This window comes from Mytilus edulis, chromosome 2 (genome assembly GCF_963676685.1).
Source record: "Mytilus edulis chromosome 2, xbMytEdul2.2, whole genome shotgun sequence".
NCBI classification, from domain to species: Eukaryota; Metazoa; Mollusca; class Bivalvia; order Mytilida; family Mytilidae; genus Mytilus; species Mytilus edulis.
Genome location: NC_092345.1, coordinates 61,296,082 through 61,314,391, shown reverse-complemented (window position 1 = coordinate 61,314,391; position 18,310 = coordinate 61,296,082). Strand labels below are relative to the sequence as shown.

Here is an 18,310-nt window from a genome sequence, read left to right as displayed (position 1 = left end):
ATTTTTCTACCCCTGATTCATCGCTCAGTTTGGGAAAGTATGTTAAGTTGATACTGTATCTTTTGTCCAATCACGCTGTTTAGATACATTTACCTAAGTAGGGTACACAAAAGAGCAATCTAACTTCTGGAATGCAAATACTACCGTGTCACCTTAACCAAGACATAACAAACTTGAAATCAGTCATGACACCTATGATGCATAGACTTCTTTCTTTGGAACATATTACAATAAAGAATACTAGTCTGCACTCATTTCTTACCAAAAAAAAAAATGAAACATTACATCCCTACCCCATCTAGCAGATTTTCACCTTTTTTCATCTTACCATTTTTACTTAAGCAGTGAACAAAACCCAAATATATGATGTTTCAAATCAACACAGAAGTCAAACATGGTGATTCAGGAGGAATTATTGGATTGCCAACTCTGTTTATGGTTAATCTGACTGAAAGAAACAGTTTAAGCACCAAATCATGAAAACTGATATTAAAGTCCATTCCAAATTTTACAGCATGCCTTATATTACTTTAAACATTTCCAGGTTATGAGGGCAATACAACAAGAGTCTTTAGATTGCAGTTAACTATAATTCCAAAATCTGTTTGACAATACATGTACTAGAATACATCTCTAAGTTGACTGTTTGTATATTTCTCATGTATGCATTAAGTTAAATTATCTCCCCTTACATAATCAATTTGCCTTTATTGTGCTTTTCACTGTCAGAAAATCTTAACAACTAATGGTATTTGCATGGAAAACGAATAAACCATTTAATCTTGCTGATATAACATCATAAATACATTCTTTGTCAAAAATAATGTCTAGTCAATGTATAGAAACCCCTATTTCTATCTCTATTTCAGACCAATATGAGAGCTAATTGAATAAGTAAGGACCCCTTAACCACTTACTGGTTCCCCAAAAGCTCCTACTTGTGTCATGTTACATCAGAACTACCAATTAAACCTCAAGAAACTAGTATAGCTGTACTTATGTTGAAAAAAATAAGAAATTATGCAATTTATTTATTTCGGTGAAAATAATAGGATGTACATGCAACCGAAGAATGTCGTGTCTCAAATTTCAGTGGTTGCACATGTGTCAGACACTGCGAAAAGTTAAATCGAGCATTTATAATTAAAAATGTATTGCAAGTTACATAAAAATAATGAAGCTCTACTTTCTAGCTAAATTTTTACATTATTACCTACAGATAAGGCAAAATTTGCTGAATCAGCAATTTTTACTCTCAGGGTGGAATTTAAGGCTTGTTTTTATCATAGTTGCCCTTAATCAACTTTTTATTGATAAACCTATAAATTGCATAGGTAAAAAAAGTTCCTTTATTGATTTAGTATAAAAATATATATCCCCCTTAAGGTGGCACGGTAGTATTTCCTGGCCCATAAGGGATAATGATAGCCTTTTTAGAATTTTCACCACTTTTTAACACTGTAAAAAATTCTACATTTACAGTTAACTGAAGTACTTTCATTTTACTATTCAGAAATGAATTTGAAAATGTATCATGACCGTTTAGTTTTTTTGCTATTTTTAAAAACCTAAGGCCACTAGTACTTTTAGATCTTTTATGGTGAAGTGAATACAAATTTTTCTAAAATTCTCAAAAATTCATTTTCATCTGTATGTAAAATTATTTCATATTTTTCTACACCTGATTCATCCCTCAGTTTGGGAAAGTATGTTCAGTTGATACTGTATCTTTTGTCCAATCACGCTGTTTAGATACATTTACCTAAGTAGGGTACACAAAAGAGCAACCTAAATTCTGGAATGCAAATACTACCGTGCCACCTATAACACGTATATGAGGAAAAGATAAATTAAGTCAAGTTAGTCCCGATGAAAATATTACATAATGCATGAAATTTTAATTCAGATTGGGGCAAAATCATTATTGTAAACAAATCTGTTCGATACGTATACGTCGATCCGTGCACGTATCCTGATACGTGAATTATGCAAATGCTCTAATAGAGGTCGGTCATTTAAAAACGTATCAACCGTATCATATACGTTGACGTATACGCACTGCAGATAAACCAAAAAGTATTTTGTGATACCGAGCTAAAGACTATTTTACGTTTTCCATCTGTCCCTCTTGTATCTTTCGCCAATCTTTTCCAACAATTAATTCAACTACACAATTAAATACTCGCACTAGAAATTAATCAGTTGCCCATCTGCATTATTGAAAGTAATATACAACTAAAGCTCGGTATCACATAATGTTTATGATAAATCTGCGGATGCGTATACGTCAACGTATATGATACAGTTGATACGTCTTTAAATGACCGACCTTCATTTAAAGTCATATGAAACGAGTGAGTGGTGAAAAATAATGTTTATCCAATTCTTGAACCAATACATTTATATCGTAAACTTAGTCCTCTGTGCACGATTTTATCATTTTTTACGCAAATATATCGTATAATCGTCAATTTTTTTTCTCTCTGTCTGTTATGATTTAACAAATATGGCTGCTCATTAAATGCCGTGTTATGAAGCCGAAGTTTACCGATTGTCACCTTATAGTAAACAAATAACAAAAAGCATGGGTATTGAGCACGTGTTTAACATGTATAATCATATATTGTTTATTTTAATGACAGATCCATGCGTATTGCGATCACCGGATTTTTACGAGGGGGTCACGCTCAGGTCACTATGCATACGTAAAATATGTCGGTGAATTGCTTCCTGGAAGCTGGCAATTAAATATAAGTAATTATATATATAAACTTCTTTTACATGTGGAAAAAATTAAAGAATTTTCCTCAGAAAAAGTATATGTATATAAGTTGTATAATGAAAACTATCCATTTAGTTATAAAAAACATATGCATATATTTTTTTAATTTGAGGTTTCTTATGACTTTAAGGTAGCCCAATACAAAGATTTGTTCACTCCCAATCAGACAACTTTAAACTGATGTTATTCATTTTATTCTTCTTTAAATTTTATAAATGAGGTACAAAAAGAAAAAAAGAAGGATTAATCTTTCAAATTGTGACAATTTCATTATGACATAGTTATTACATAATTAATTGTTATGTAACAATTATGTGCTATATTGTGATGTCCACACTTGAATGAATTAAGCTTCTTTGTTATTCATAGAATCCCAAAATATTTTATTGAGTCTTGCACAACACAGCTTGAACTCCAAAACCGTGTCTCAGATTTCCAAAAACATCAATAGAACAAATTTTATACCCAATTAAATTTAGTGAACTCTTATGAACTGATGTTGCACACCTCATTGAATGTTTATGAGAGAATGAAATACAATTGTAAAATCTGAGGAGGTCGAACTGTGTTGTACAAGAATATATAAAATATTTGGGGATGCTATGAATATTAAAGAAGATAAATTCATTCAAGTGTCAACATCACAATATAACAACTAATTACATAACAATTTAAAATTATGTAAAATGTATGTCATAATGAAATTATTACAATTTGAAAGATTAATCCTTCCTTCTTCTGGTACCTCATTAATAAAATTTAAAGAAGGATGAAAGGAATTACATCAGTTTAAAATTGTCTGATTTGGGATGAAAAATCTTTGTATGTTGCTACCTTTTAAAAAACGTTACCGTGACAAGTCAAGTTACCACAATCTCATTGAAGTTTCCTTATTTTAGAATTGACAAAGATCCTTTAAAACATAAAAGATTTGGAAAAAAAACGAACAAAACTTGTCCGTGCATACCGAATAACTTTATGTGTATGCATCGTCCCAAGACATATGGTGGAAGCAAAACAGTTCAGTCTTGAAGTGTTAACACCGCGACAACATTTGAAGATTGTAACTAAACTATACGAAATGTTCTTAACTTATTCATGCCACACCCACACTTTGGTACAATAAAAAAAATTACATGTGATATCGTAGACATTTGTTGTATATTTTTAGCATATCAATAATCCAGTAATATTGGATTGTGAAGTCATGATGATATGTTTGCTTTTCGTTCATTTTTTATATGTGCTTTGTCTATATGCTTATTTATGTGTATTTGATACTTATTTGACGTGGCTCTGTACTTATATATTCCGACATTGTGTTATTGTATTATAGTAATAAAAAAAAAATCTCGTCTTTAATTTTTGCTAATATGCTTGGTCTATATTCCATTTTGTGCTTCTTTGTTACATATTTTTTTTAAAGGATTACAATTATAACACAATGTTGACTGCTGTACCCCTATTTTTGACCTTTTTACATAATATCTATGTTTGTCTTGTTTACGCATTGTTGTAAATATAATGGAATTTGATGCGACTGCCACGCAGTGAGAGGTTTAGCTTGCTATAAAACCAGGTTCAATTCACCATTTTCTACAGAAGAAATTGCTATTACCAAGTCAGGAATATGACTGTTGTTATCCATGCGTTTGATGTGTCTTATCTTTTGATTTGATTTCCTATTAAAAATCGGTGATTTTTACCGGGCTGTCCGGCTTCCTCTACAAATAAAAAGTGGCCGCCACGAAATAGCCTAAATGCGATGCTGAAAAGTGACGTTAATTCACCACAAATCAAATAATTTTTTTTGATTTGACCATTTGATTAGGGACTTTCCGATTTGAATATTCTCCGAAGTTCAGTATTTTTGTAATATCAATTTTTTAAATTGTTTTACATTTCTCCTTCTTCTTAAGTTGATGACGACCCTTCAGGTTTTAACAATATAAACACAGCAAACGATGTTGAGATAGTATTGTCAATTAAAGGTAAGTTCGATTACCAATTTCAGTTAAAATTCTGTTAATAAGAAAATGTCTTATGCTATTATGAAATATATGATTTTATTATTTCTTTATCAATGTCTGCATGAATGAACAGTACCAACTTGTGGGTTTCTTGCAAAGTTGATAACACATAACTTTGAAATAAATACGACAGCATAAAAGCCATGCGCCTTTAGAACGAATTAAATATGATTGTAATGATACAAATTCAAGTTTAATGTTTATGAATAAAAATGCAACACATACCTACAGAGACTAAGACGCGTACGTACATATCGCTTATAAATTTGGTGCCGAAAGTAGACCGAATAGCTCGAAAGGAGTAGGCCTCAAATTTCAGGTTCATCTGACGAAAGATTTTGACCACTTTTTAAACACTTAAGTGTCTATTTCATTTGAATCAATTAGTTTATGTGAAAGATTTTAACTGATTAAGTCATTAAAAACGATCCGATTCAAGCTCAAATATGAAAAATCTACCAAATATGCCAAAAAATGTCACTTTTCAGATGGTTTTTGTCAAAAATGAGAGTGGCCGCATCCGTGTTCATCCTCAACCTTTATATATGTTATGTATTATCATAAAATACAATTTAAATTTCAATATTAAGGATGAACACGAATGCGGCCACTTTCGTTTTACACGAAAACCGTCTAAAATTTAACTTAAATGCTAGAATTGTGAAGATTTCAGTAATTTAGCATGACTTAATGGTGCCATTACCTAACATATGGGCATTGTATTGTCAAAAAGAGCCCATATTTATGTAGCAGAAGCATTCTACTGTCAAATAAATAACTAAAAGTTTACATTTTATCAATTTTGTAAAACTGCTATATTTTGGGGCCAAAAAGGGGTCTTACTGGACCTACTCCTTTATTCAATCTTATTCCAGAAGCATCATTCTTCATATTACGTAAATGCGTTTGCTTTGTCTGATGTTAGAAATTATATTGTAGAACTTGTCTTTTCTACGAGGATCTCCTTGTATGAGGTATCCTCAGGTTTGTTGTTTGGTTAGTTGTGTTCAAACGCTAGTTTTCAATTTATATTATATAGACTGTCTGTTGTTTGTACTTTAGAATGACGTCTATTTGGTGTCTAAGTAGATGGAATAGCGTATGTATGTACATCACAATAATATAAAATTATGTTCAATAAAATGCCTGTTGATAATAATTTCGGCAATATGTAGATTAACGACACTTACAAGAGAAAAATGTGTTGTTCTCATCACTTGGAGTCCGTTGTCCGTCGTCGTCAGTCGTAGTCATTCATTTTTACAACTTTTTTCTCCTCTGAACTACTTGACCAAAGTTAACCAAAGGTGAGCGACACAATATAAATACTTCTATATTTTTTCTACTTTTTCTTGATTCTAATCTTTAACACTGATCATAGATAACAATTCATTTTTTTTTCTACCACTGTGTCATACATGCATAAATAACGTAGTTAGCCTGGTACCTTTGATAACTATCATATTCAGATAGTGACACATTTGACTTGGAAAACCACGTGTATATTAATTTTGTCATGTCATTTGCAGTTTTCTATATTGGTATTAATTGTGTATCTTGTTGAACACTGTATTCTTTAAACAACATATGTTCTGATTTATTTCAGTGATTTTATTATAGATGTTTTTATTATTGAAATCATCTGCTATGACAAAAACCTTCCCAATAAAACATTTCTCTGAACACCACGGAATCATCCATGATACTGCCAAATTCAAAATAACCCATCATTGTTTTCATAAATTCGATGGCAAAGACACATTATGATTAAAAAAGTAGATATATCTTAAACCTTTTTTATGAAGCTGGTTTAAACGCCACAAATTGTTCTGCATTTCACGATATACCTTTCCATTTCCACCACTAACAATCCCAATTTCAACCAACAATTACACAATTTACCATACACCACTAACAATTCCCCAATGTAACATATACAAAAAAGATATGGTATCATATCAATAGATCAAAAGACACAGAAATTAACCATTATCGCTTACCGTACGTCCGTCAACAATGAGAAAAAGCCAATACCATATTGTCAGTTAAAAAGGCCTCAAAAGGAAATTTGAAAAACACGAAATATACAACAATCTAACAATACAATTTCCAAAAAAATATCAAAAAGTCAACAAACACATTTCCCAATTATCACGTGTATATTTTCCTTCAAACTGTGGCTGAAAATAGCAGACCGACATTGACTATGCGATAAAAATGAATGGTGTTCATTTTTTTCCTCTTCAAATTTATTCAACTTAATTTCAGAAGCATCTTTCTTCATTTTGAGTCAATGCTTCTGCTTTCGTTTAATGTTAGAAATGATCTTGTAGAACTTGTCTTTTATATTAGGATTTCATTGAACGATTTATTTTCAGGTTTGTTGTTTGGTTAGTTGTGTTCAAACGCTAGTTTTCGATTTATATTACATAGACTGTCTGTTGTTTGTCCTTTTGCATGATGACTATTAAGTCGTGATGATGGCAATTATAATTTCTTTCATCCTGCAATTTCGCAATTTTGATGGTGGTCGGAATAATTGCTTAGTTTTCTAATATGCATAATTACCACTATACTGGTGTTGGCGATTTGTCCCTCAAAAGCTATTCACTCTGTCAGTAGTTGATGTCTTTGTATTGCATTTATTTGAGGAATATTTTAAAAACAAATCTCAGTTCTAAAACAATAAAATGATTAACAAAAACTGAGGTTTATTGCATTGGCATAATTGATCTGTTGGCTGTTGTTTTATGTCTATTCGATTATCAAATTCGAAGCTTTAAGATATTTATTTATGGATGTTTTCCCTTCCCAATGGTGGCAAGGATTCTCTTTGAATGTTAGTCCAGACACAAAGCGTTTTATTTGTCACATCAATAGTTGTCTACTTTATGATACACGAATGGGTATAGTAAAGGATTGCTTTGCTACATTCCAGAACATTACATTAATTAATATAAACCAAAAGGGAAAATTGCAAGCATGTGTACAAAATATATATTATTTATCCCATGTAACATCCTGCCACATTTGTAATTCTATACATTTAAACATACATCAGACAAACACACACTTTGTTCGAAGATACAACTTAGTTATTTGTTTGTCAAAATTTAGTTTTGTTTTTGGTACTCTTCATAAACAAAAGAGGATATGGTATGACTGTCAACGAAAAAAATCTCCACCAGAGATAAATGGCGGCCTCCATATCGCATAGCAAGTTTAAAAAAGGCCACGAAATGACAAATTTTAAACAAATTAAAACCAGAACACTAACGACCTGATTTATAAACAAAACAAAAGATAAAACAAATATGGTATACAGCAACAAACAACGACCATGGAATCACAGTCTTATATTTAAAAAAAGAAAACAAGAATATGTCACAAGTACACGGATGCCCTACTCGCACTAACATTTTCTATGTTCACTGGACCGTGAAAATGGGATATAAACTCTAATTTTGCATTAAAATTAGAAAGATCATATCATAGTTAACATGTGTACTAAGTTTCAAGTTGATTGGACTTCAACTTCATCAAAAACTACCTTGACCAAAAACTTATACCTGAAGCGGGACGAACGAACGGACGAACGAACAGAATGATGAACGGACCCACAGACCAGAAAACATAATGCCCCTCTACTATCGTAGGTGGGTCATAAAAAAATCATATTTTTATGCCCCACCTACGATAGTAGAGGGGCATTATGTTTTCCACAGACCAGAAAACATAATGCCCCTCTACTATCGTAAGTGGGGCATAAAAAATGATTTTTTTATGACCCACCTACGATAGTAGAGGGGCATTATGTTTTCTGGTATGTGCGTCCGTTCGTCCGTCCGTCCGTCCGTCTGTCCCGCCTCAGGTTAAAGTTTTTGGTCAAGGTGGTTTTTGATGAAGTTGAAGTCCAATCGACTTCAAACTTAGTATACATGTTCCTTATGATATGATATTTTTAATTTTAATGCCAAATTAGAAGGTTTACCCCAATTTCACGGTCCACTGAACATAGAAAATGATAGTGCGAGTGGGGCATTCGTGTACTGGGGACACATTCTTGTTTAATAGGTTTTTTTTTATATCCTATATGTAATTATCTAGCATTGTTTCTTTAGACCATTGTAACTTTGCATCAAGTACAGGAAAACAAAACACCTGTCCAGGTAAGAATATATTTATATTGTTAAAAATGTGTACGGTCATTTGTCAATGTTTTAAAATGTCATAGCAAAATATTAAAGCAAACATCGTATTTTACAATCCTAACTTCTATTTCAAAGCATAAAGACATAGATACAATATAGGTACACATAGGCAATGAATAGAGAATGTCATACTGAGACGTTTTGATTGTGTGTTACTTAACGCTTTATCAAAAACTTAAAGAAAATAATGGTATAATTGTACCCCATGATAAAACTTATTTGTACATATATTTATTCATTAAATTTGAAGAATTGCCTTCGCCGTGTGATATGACTTTTGTTATCAACTGCTTCTGGTTTATATCAACTGCTTCGTTTCATATCAACTGCTTCGGGTTGTTATCGCATGCTTTGCTGTAACGTTATCGGATGACATTTCGACGTAATTCGGCAAATCTCGGAAAATATACCTCACTGTTACGTTTCTTTGTTTAAAACATAACAAAGTTCAATCCAAAAAAGTATTAAGAATCAGGAAAATATATTATTTAAAATGCAAAACAAATTTTACAACAAATGCATTTTTTCAAAGATTAAAAAATAGTTTGTGTCTGTATATCTTATGTTGAAGTTTATGATAAAAAGAACATAACATGTCATTTTTCATACCAGACCCCTTATCAGCCAATGGTCAAAATCATCCCTCGAGGCTGATATCATGATCTAGGCCTAATAAGGGGTCTGATTACAATCCTAACTGCTATACAAAAGCATAAAGACAGAATACAATGTAGGTACACAAGGCAATGAATAGAGAATGTCATACTGTGGACGTTTAGATTGTTTGTTACTCAACGTTTTATCGTTATTCTATGACTATGATAGAGTGATAACTTCAAGATTTTTTCCTTTTTTTAAAATTAGTCATAAAATAGTTCAGTCTAATACAACACCGATCGATAGAAGAATGAAGTATTTACATTATGTATATCTAAGAAGATGTGAAATGAGTGCCAATGACACAACTCTCTATCCAAGTCACAAAGTATAAATACAGTTATAGGTTAATATACGGCATTCAACATGGAGCATTGCCTCACACCTAACAACAAGTTCTTGAGGTACCCAATATGGATAGGGTAAAACAATTCAAACAGAAAAACCTACGGTCTAATATATACTAAAACGAAAAAGAAAAAAAAACCCACTTATGCACTTATGAATCATGTAAAAAAACGACAACCACTGAACGACAGGCTTCTATTTGCTTCTTTCTTTCTACTCTGGTTGTTTGCACGGGTGTAATACAACGGATTGACTTATGGTCGGACAAGGGGTTGGTGAAATGCAGAGCAAATCCGTTTACTTGCAACTTCTTTAATATTTTCAACTTATAAATCATGGTCCTTAGGTTGATATTTTGAAGAAATGATGCTGTCTGTCGTTTTTGTGTTATAAATTGAGGACAGCTCAATCATCAATATTAGTCAGATGTAAATATATTGTATGGTTTAGTTTAATTTGCTATTTTGTGTTCAGTTGTGAAAACCTTTGATTAATTCAACAATTTATGATATAATGTATTAATAAATGTTATGTAGCCCAGTTTGCTTTCACTAGCTTTTATATATTACATGTATGACGCGAAATAGTGAAATTGAAAAACAGATTGATTAAGAGTAAAGTGACCATTTTCAAGGAATAGCTAGCTAGGGAAAACGTCAATATCGTCGTTCTAAAAAGTCTTTCATGCTGAGTGATTTTATTAATTAACACGCAATACACTAAACTGCGTTAATTTTTTTTATGTTGTATTAGTATTATTTAAACTGACTTTATTCAATAATGAAGGTATTTTCCGTTTATACATGCTTTTCAAGTTCAATGTCTTCAAATATTCCTTATGGTTAATTACACCTCGCATTCAATCATGTAATGTATAAATGTTGTTCAGTTATGTTTATAATTACAACTTGATTATAACACAAAACTTGTTTACTAAATATCACAAAACGTTTTAGTGCAGACAACATCAAATTACATTAGTACTATAGGGTAATTAATTGCATGAATAATTGGGAATATCGTCCCAAGTAGAATTTTATATTGCACGAGCTTGCAATATGTTCTACGAGGGACAATATTTCCTAATATTCATTTTAAAAATGTCATCCAATTTTTACTAAAATAGCAGTAACATAGCTTTATTTTATACTTCAACGTCATGTCAATATCCTATATATATATATATATATATATATATATATATATATATATATATATATATATATATATATATATATATATATATATATATATATATATCGCATTTATGAGAATATTACAAAAAGATGTTCACGAATTTTAAGTATTTACCTAAGTGATTAAGCGTATTCCCAACAATAACCAAATGTTATCGAAAGCGAAGCTTTATAAATTATTGATGAACGTTGATGCAAAAACTTCAATTACTTAACTAAATATATGAATTTCATACGTATCTGCGTCGAACAACAAATATATATTTCTCTGAATAACATTTTGATTAATGGATGTTTAAGAAATTGCTAAATCAAATCTTATATTTATGGCATATATAACATGTTTTTGAAACTCTTTAAAATCAAAATATTATAGTAATTGTTTGGATTTTCCATTTTTGAAAATGCCTGTACCAAGTCAGGAATATGACAGTTGTTGTCCATTCGTTTGATGTAATTTATCCATTTTGGTAAGGGACTTTCCAAATTTAATTTTCATCGGAGTTGAGTATTTTTGTGATTTTACTTTGAGGGATATATTTGTCAAACTTCTTTATTTTAATTTTAATAGACCATGGAACTCCCAGTGTCCACAATACAGATACATATATTGAAGTTCCAGCTGGTGAAAGTGTAACCATTGACTGTTCATACACCGCGTATGGTCTGGCAACGAATGTTGAATGGACATTCATAAACAAGTATGCTGTTTCATCTATAATACCAGATGGCACAAACGTGTCTAAATACAATGGGTCTACTGTACACATTCCTTCATTGATAGTCAATAATTTTGGTTTCTATGACGAGGGTATCTACAAATGTTCAGCAAGTAATATCTTTGGTACAAATACCGGAGTAGACATTCAACTTGTGATGATTCAAGGTAAGATACAATCAAGTTCTAGAAAAATAATTCTTTATTTGAAATTGTTAATTTTCTATATCGTGTTATTGTCTTGGAAGATATGAAAATAGATGCTAACTAACCCTTTCAAATATGTTACTCAATTATAAGAAGTTTGTTGACGATATAGAATTAAAGTATCAATAAATGAGAATTTATCCAGTAAACATCTAGTATTTTAAAGTATTGATATCGGGTATCATAATTAGCAAATTTTATTTCCCGGTATAAATTTAGGATATGAATGTTTGTTTGTTGGCCTAATCAGTCAAAGATATGCCTTTTTTAATATTGAATCCTATGTTTCAGTTTTAATTATTTCGTTTATTTTCTTTATGATAACTGCACACGCTTAGGCATGCATTATTCATTTTAAGCTTAATGTCAAATGATGGTGCTAAATACAAGATTGAATTTTATTATTGACTTGCCAATCATTAATGCATTTCCATTGTTATCGACCGTTATTTGACCACATTGAACCAATACTAAACTCCGAGGAAAACTCAATCGGAAAGTCCCTAATCAAACGGCAAAATCAAATGACAAAACACTTCAAACAAATGGACAACAACTGTCATATTCCTAACTTGGTACAGGCATTTTCAAAAGTAGAAAATGGTGGATTGAACCTGGTTTTATAGCGCTAAACATCTCACTTGTATGACAGTCTAAATGTCAGCTTATGCCCCTTTAAAGTATTTATGTGGAATGCAATACATACTGGTAGTTCCAAGAACGCAAATATTTGTTCATATTTTACTGGTAACATTCTGACTATTAGATGGTACTTAAAATTTTTAAATTAAAAACTCATCCGTTTAGGTTTTGATATCCAGAAACTTAAATCCATATCTAATACCGTGTAAAACATATATACTATGCATTTACGAAACAAACATTAACAATGTGTATATAGTACTAGAATTAAACGTTTTTATCAACTGCATTCTGGCCAGCCTTTGCCGCATGATATTTTTCTTAAAAAGATATCATTACATTTAATTGAACTCTTGCAACCGTATAAGGAATAACACTCATGACTATCAAATTTTTGAATTTGAGCGTTCCTGATTAACGTAAATCCAGAAAAGCGCATCGAACGCGCAAGTTAATAAGTTTTATGCGTTTGGTCGATACCATTATTTTATTCTTATCATGTAGATCTTTGTTTTAAATTGTATTTTTTCAAATATATGAACATAACATACATAATCTACGAAATCCCGTCGAAACGTAAAATATCTTACTCCTCTCTTTTAAAGCCTCAACAGTTATTGTAACAGACACGACGAGTGAAGACCTGGTATTCACAACTGTACCATCAACAACAGTCGATAGAACTTCAGTGAAGATAATTTCTACGAATAATAAAACAACAACGAAAAGAACAACCGAAATTATGTCAACAAGCGGAAAAATCACGACAGATGAATTATCTACTACCACGGAAACGATAAATAATGACATAACGACTAATGTGTTACCATTAACCACGGAAACGACCAATGAAGACATCACGACTACTTTTGTATCTATTACCACGGAAACGACCGATAAAGACATCACAGGTAATGTTATATCTACTAGTATTACCATGGGAATGACCAATGGAGACAACACCAGTAAGCAAGGCACAACTCAATCCCTATTATCTGACAATCATGCCTCTTCAATATTACCACCAGGAGCACCCACAGGTAAGTGAAGAAAGCAATTGTAAATCTGGCTTTAAATTTTTATTGTGTAAAAAGCAAGGTTCAGTGTAATTTTGAGCTAATATTCGTAGCATTGATTTGAGTTATATCTTAAAAATATATGATAGCTAGGACTTGATGAGGTCGATAGACATAAGAGCGCTATCTATAAAGTAAATATGGAAATTTATGACATATACCTTTGCTGACTAAGTGTCAAAGGCTTTGCTTATTGTTGAAGGCCGTACGGTGACATATAGTTGATAATGAAATTTTGGTCTTTTATGCAATTATACCATATCGTCTTTTTTTGTATTTGACCTCAAGGTTATGTTTCGAAATCGCATGGATCCATTCTTTAACTCTTATTTTAAAAATTTGAAGTAACGGAATTCTCATATATTCTTTCTTGTAACTATAACAATAAGATATACTATGTGTACTCGAAACAAGTAATGTGTGTACAGTTGAACTTACCGTTGGTTCGTGATTTCAAAAATCAATTTTAAGCTTATTCTGATGCATATGTAAACTGTGACATATATGTCTTATATACTATATTCGTATATTTTGTAGGGGTGCCACAATGTGCATGCAGTTGTGAATATAAGGCACGACTAGACTATTGGGGTAATCAAACTGTTACCAACTATACAATGGATGAGCTTCGCCTTATTCTATCACCTAAACTAAAGGAAATTGAAGATTTACTTAAGGTGGATAAACAAAAGATTTCGTCTTATCTCAACAAATTTGTAAGTGCCCCCGATGACAGGGTATCCTCGCAATCTATAGGAGCTGGTATGATTTTGATTTTAGTGTCATTCCTGTGCTGTTTCGTAATGTTGGATCTAACCTCTATCAAAAGGCATATGAATACATGTAGAAGAATTAATAAAAATAAATAGTATAGAAAATAAAAGATCCAGAACTGTTCTTTTGTGAACAGGAAACGTTTTTAATTGTCTCCTTATATTATATTATGATGAGTTCCCTTCATAACAAAGCATGTTTTTATTATCACGGTTTTGTTGTAAATCATATCTTAATTCAATTAAAATCTGTATGCCTTTTTGTGTTTCTTTGATACATATATACGTATACATCCTGTCATTGTGTTTTTGTGTCAAAGTTAGTTTACATATTTGTTTGTTTTTATAGTGATTAAGAGAATAACACAATGTTGACTTCTGTATCCATATTTTTGACATTTTTACCTATTATGTCTGTTTTGTTTAAATATCGTTGTCAATATAATGGAATTTTATGCGACTGTCATACAAGTGAGAAGTTTCGCTAGCTATAAAACCAGGTTTAATCCACCATTTTCTACTTAGGAAAATGCATTTACCAAGTCAGGAATAAGACAGTTCTTGTTCAATCGTTTGATGTGTTTGAGCTTTTAATTTTGCCATTTGATTAGGGATTTTCGGATTGAATTTTCCTTGGAGTTCAGTATTTTTGTGATTTAACTTTTAACATAATGGGGTGAAGTTTAATGTTTTAAAGACTACCACACCTGACAGTATTAGATTCATTGCATGCATTATAAAACTTTTGCTTTTAACTGTAAAAAGGAAGAGCAAATTCATGTTACAATTATTATCGGCTAAGAAGCATGTTCTCGTAGCCTTGAATTTTAAGATTATCTGATTCCAGCATATTCAGATTACCTGTAAATAAACTAACTATGTTATATTCCCTCTATTGACAATTAGAGTCTCGATTCGAATAATGGGTGATGTGTGAACAACGCTTGGTGAAATACCAGTTCCGAGTTTATCGTCAGCTTAGAAGTAATAAATTCGGTACGGACATGATTTACTACAAATCTTTCTTAAATTGTCCATTTCTAATTTTCAACTCCCTCAAGCAAAGTTAACCTTAGATGAATTGGGCTATTATTTTTATGATCTTTTTATATTGTATAGCTTCATATCAATATATGGCTTTCAATTTTTTCGGCTTTGACGTTCCTGATGTAGGTAAATCCAGAACAGAGATTTGGAAGCACAAGATTTATAGTATTATTTTAGTAATGTTTTCCTTTTTACCCTGTAAAATCCACCAGAAGTGCTCCATTTTGAGTTCATGTAATTCCCTCTGTGGATGTTTTCGTTGATTGTAAACTCAAATTTTGTTAAAGTGGTTTGAACATTGGCAAACTACTTCAGCCATTGTTTAAAATCATCAATCTACACTGAGGGAATAATATGTTAGACATTTACTACAAATTGGAATATCATTACAATACCGCCTGCTCTTTGTCCATCGCTCTAGACCACTCGTCCGACTAGACTGAACTAATAATCAGTGCAGGTGGCATAGTGTTACCTTACCTTGTCAGTAGAATGTAAAGTTGTTACACAGTACATGATATATAAGCCATGAAGATGGAGTTGAGTGCAGGTATGCTAAATATCTATCGTAAAGGATCCAAATTACTATCTTGATAAGTTTGTCTCTACGACAGATGCATGCAACGGCTCTCAAGAGAAGGTGATACACGGATAAAAATACATTTTATATTCATAATTACTCTAAATATCAGCACTACAATGTTAAATTGCAAATTTGATGAAGCAAATGTTTGTACTTCCCACGCCGGCATTCGCACTCATGCTTTTGGGATATCGAGACAACACCACCTGCGCTGTGTTCATTGCTAGATAAACCAATATGCCACCTAGACTGAACTAATAATTCGCACAAATAATTAAGTACGTCTAAACAAGTAAAAATTCAACCAAACATCCATCCAATGGATCAAAAATGAAGGTTCTACGCGGCGATAGATCTATTTATTTCATATATATATATATATATATATATAAATGAACAGACACACGGTAAATACTGCCATAAGGAAGCTACCAAACCTTTGTAATGACCTAGAAGGAGACTTTCTTATGCTTATGAGACTTAAAGATATATTTTTTAACGATTCTCTTTCGTAGCAAATCTTATTTCTTTCCGGAATTTCTTTTTTTTAATAGCCAAAATCATTGTTATATCTTAACAGCTGCTGTATGTTATATTTATCAATTCGACAATATTTGTTAGTTGGTGGCAGTATCATCAACTTTTACATATGTAATGTTAATAACCCTTGCCGTTTTTCCAACTTTAACAAATATACTCACGTAAATAGGGATTTCATTCCGTATAATATATGGTATGACGGTATGAATGTTTGCTCCATTCAACAATTTAACGATATATTGGGTTTTGTGTTGGCTATAGCGGGCATTTTGCTTCAACTGACACATAACAATTACAAAAGTTCAGATCAAAAGATGCGATTTTAAGGTTGAATGTGAAATTAAAAATGATGCGATTCAAGCATTAGATTTAAAAGTACGAATATAATTGACTATATAACTCAGATAAAGTATAATCTATGTTAAATAAATGTCAAGAAAAAAGTAAATCAAAAGACCTCACTCCAATGCAAGTTTAAAATTTAAAAAAAAACGTACAAATCAGACGAAATCAATATCATAAACGGTACCAATTTTTCTGCATCAGATGTGCATTTCGACTATCAATGTCTCTTCAGTGATGCCCGAGGCCAAAATAATTGAAAATCTTAAGCTTATTAAAAGAATAAAGAGCTAATTACCAAATAGGACAAAAAAAGTACAAAGCCGGGCAAGGAAAAAGAGCTATGCATGAGGGAGATACATTCCTTAATTCTAATTAATTTCAAAAATATTGGAACGGCAAATTTTGATAACACAAAACCCATATGTTCATGCTCAATCAACGAAACAAGTGAAAAACAACTACAAAAAAACATATTTCTGACTTAGTACTGTACAGGCATTATACGAAGAAAAATGAAAGTAATTTATAGTTCCGTTAAATTGACGAAATTGATATCACATTAACTGACATAATAACTGTTCAAAAATTATTTTGACGTTTCTTAATAATGAAACGAAGAAGTTTTGTATAATGATGTTTGCATAAACACGAAAGCATGTGTGAAATACAGATAAGCATATTAAAAAAAATACTGGTTAACATACTATATAGTAAAATATCTTTTCTATCGATCATCGCGGTGGGAAGTCGTCAAGAACACAGTATTATTTTATTTAGGGGGTTCATTCTATACACGCAAATTTTTATTAGTTTTCACTTCAAGGTTAATCGAACAAATTTATTTAATGATTGATTTTTACATATTTTATTTTACTTTACACCGAGCTCATGAGGGTCTTAAATATCTGATCTTATTGCTGTGTCCACAATTGTTATTCTACGTATTTCACCTGTATCGGTGTGGATAATTCCATGTTTATATCACATGATATTTCCGCGGGAAATTCTTCTATTGAGACCGACGAATCATGATGTAAATTTGGATTAATGCATATGTATTATGAAATATATTGTTCTCTGTGTATATATTTTTGATAAATTGATGATCACATTTTCTACAATATAGTTAGATGTCAGGTTTGTACACATTTAGTC

General features: G+C 31.4%; 1 protein-coding gene across 1 annotated transcript; it reads left to right on the top strand.

The window, feature by feature from the left end:
* Nucleotides 1-7,626: 7,626 nt before the first annotated feature.
* On the top strand, nucleotides 7,627-14,812 carry LOC139510943 (uncharacterized). Its single transcript, XM_071297498.1, has 5 exons — nucleotides 7,627-7,651; nucleotides 8,934-8,981; nucleotides 11,796-12,110; nucleotides 13,397-13,831; nucleotides 14,405-14,812. Exons 1-5 carry the CDS (start codon nucleotides 7,627-7,629, stop codon nucleotides 14,734-14,736), a joined length of 1,155 nt encoding a protein of 384 aa, XP_071153599.1. The 3' UTR covers nucleotides 14,737-14,812.
* Nucleotides 14,813-18,310: the final 3,498 nt, after the last annotated feature.

What these genes read in the sequence shown, in the direction of transcription:
- LOC139510943 (XM_071297498.1), top strand. Translation starts at nt 7,627, where the DNA reads ATGGTGGCAAGGATTCTCTTTGAAT. An exon ending in TCAACTTGTGATGATTCAAG is followed by an intron (nt 12,111 to 13,396) that starts GTAAGATACAAT and finishes TCTCTTTTAAAG; the next exon opens with CCTCAACAGTTATTGTAACA. An exon ending in ACCACCAGGAGCACCCACAG is followed by an intron (nt 13,832 to 14,404) that starts GTAAGTGAAGAA and finishes TATATTTTGTAG; the next exon opens with GGGTGCCACAATGTGCATGC.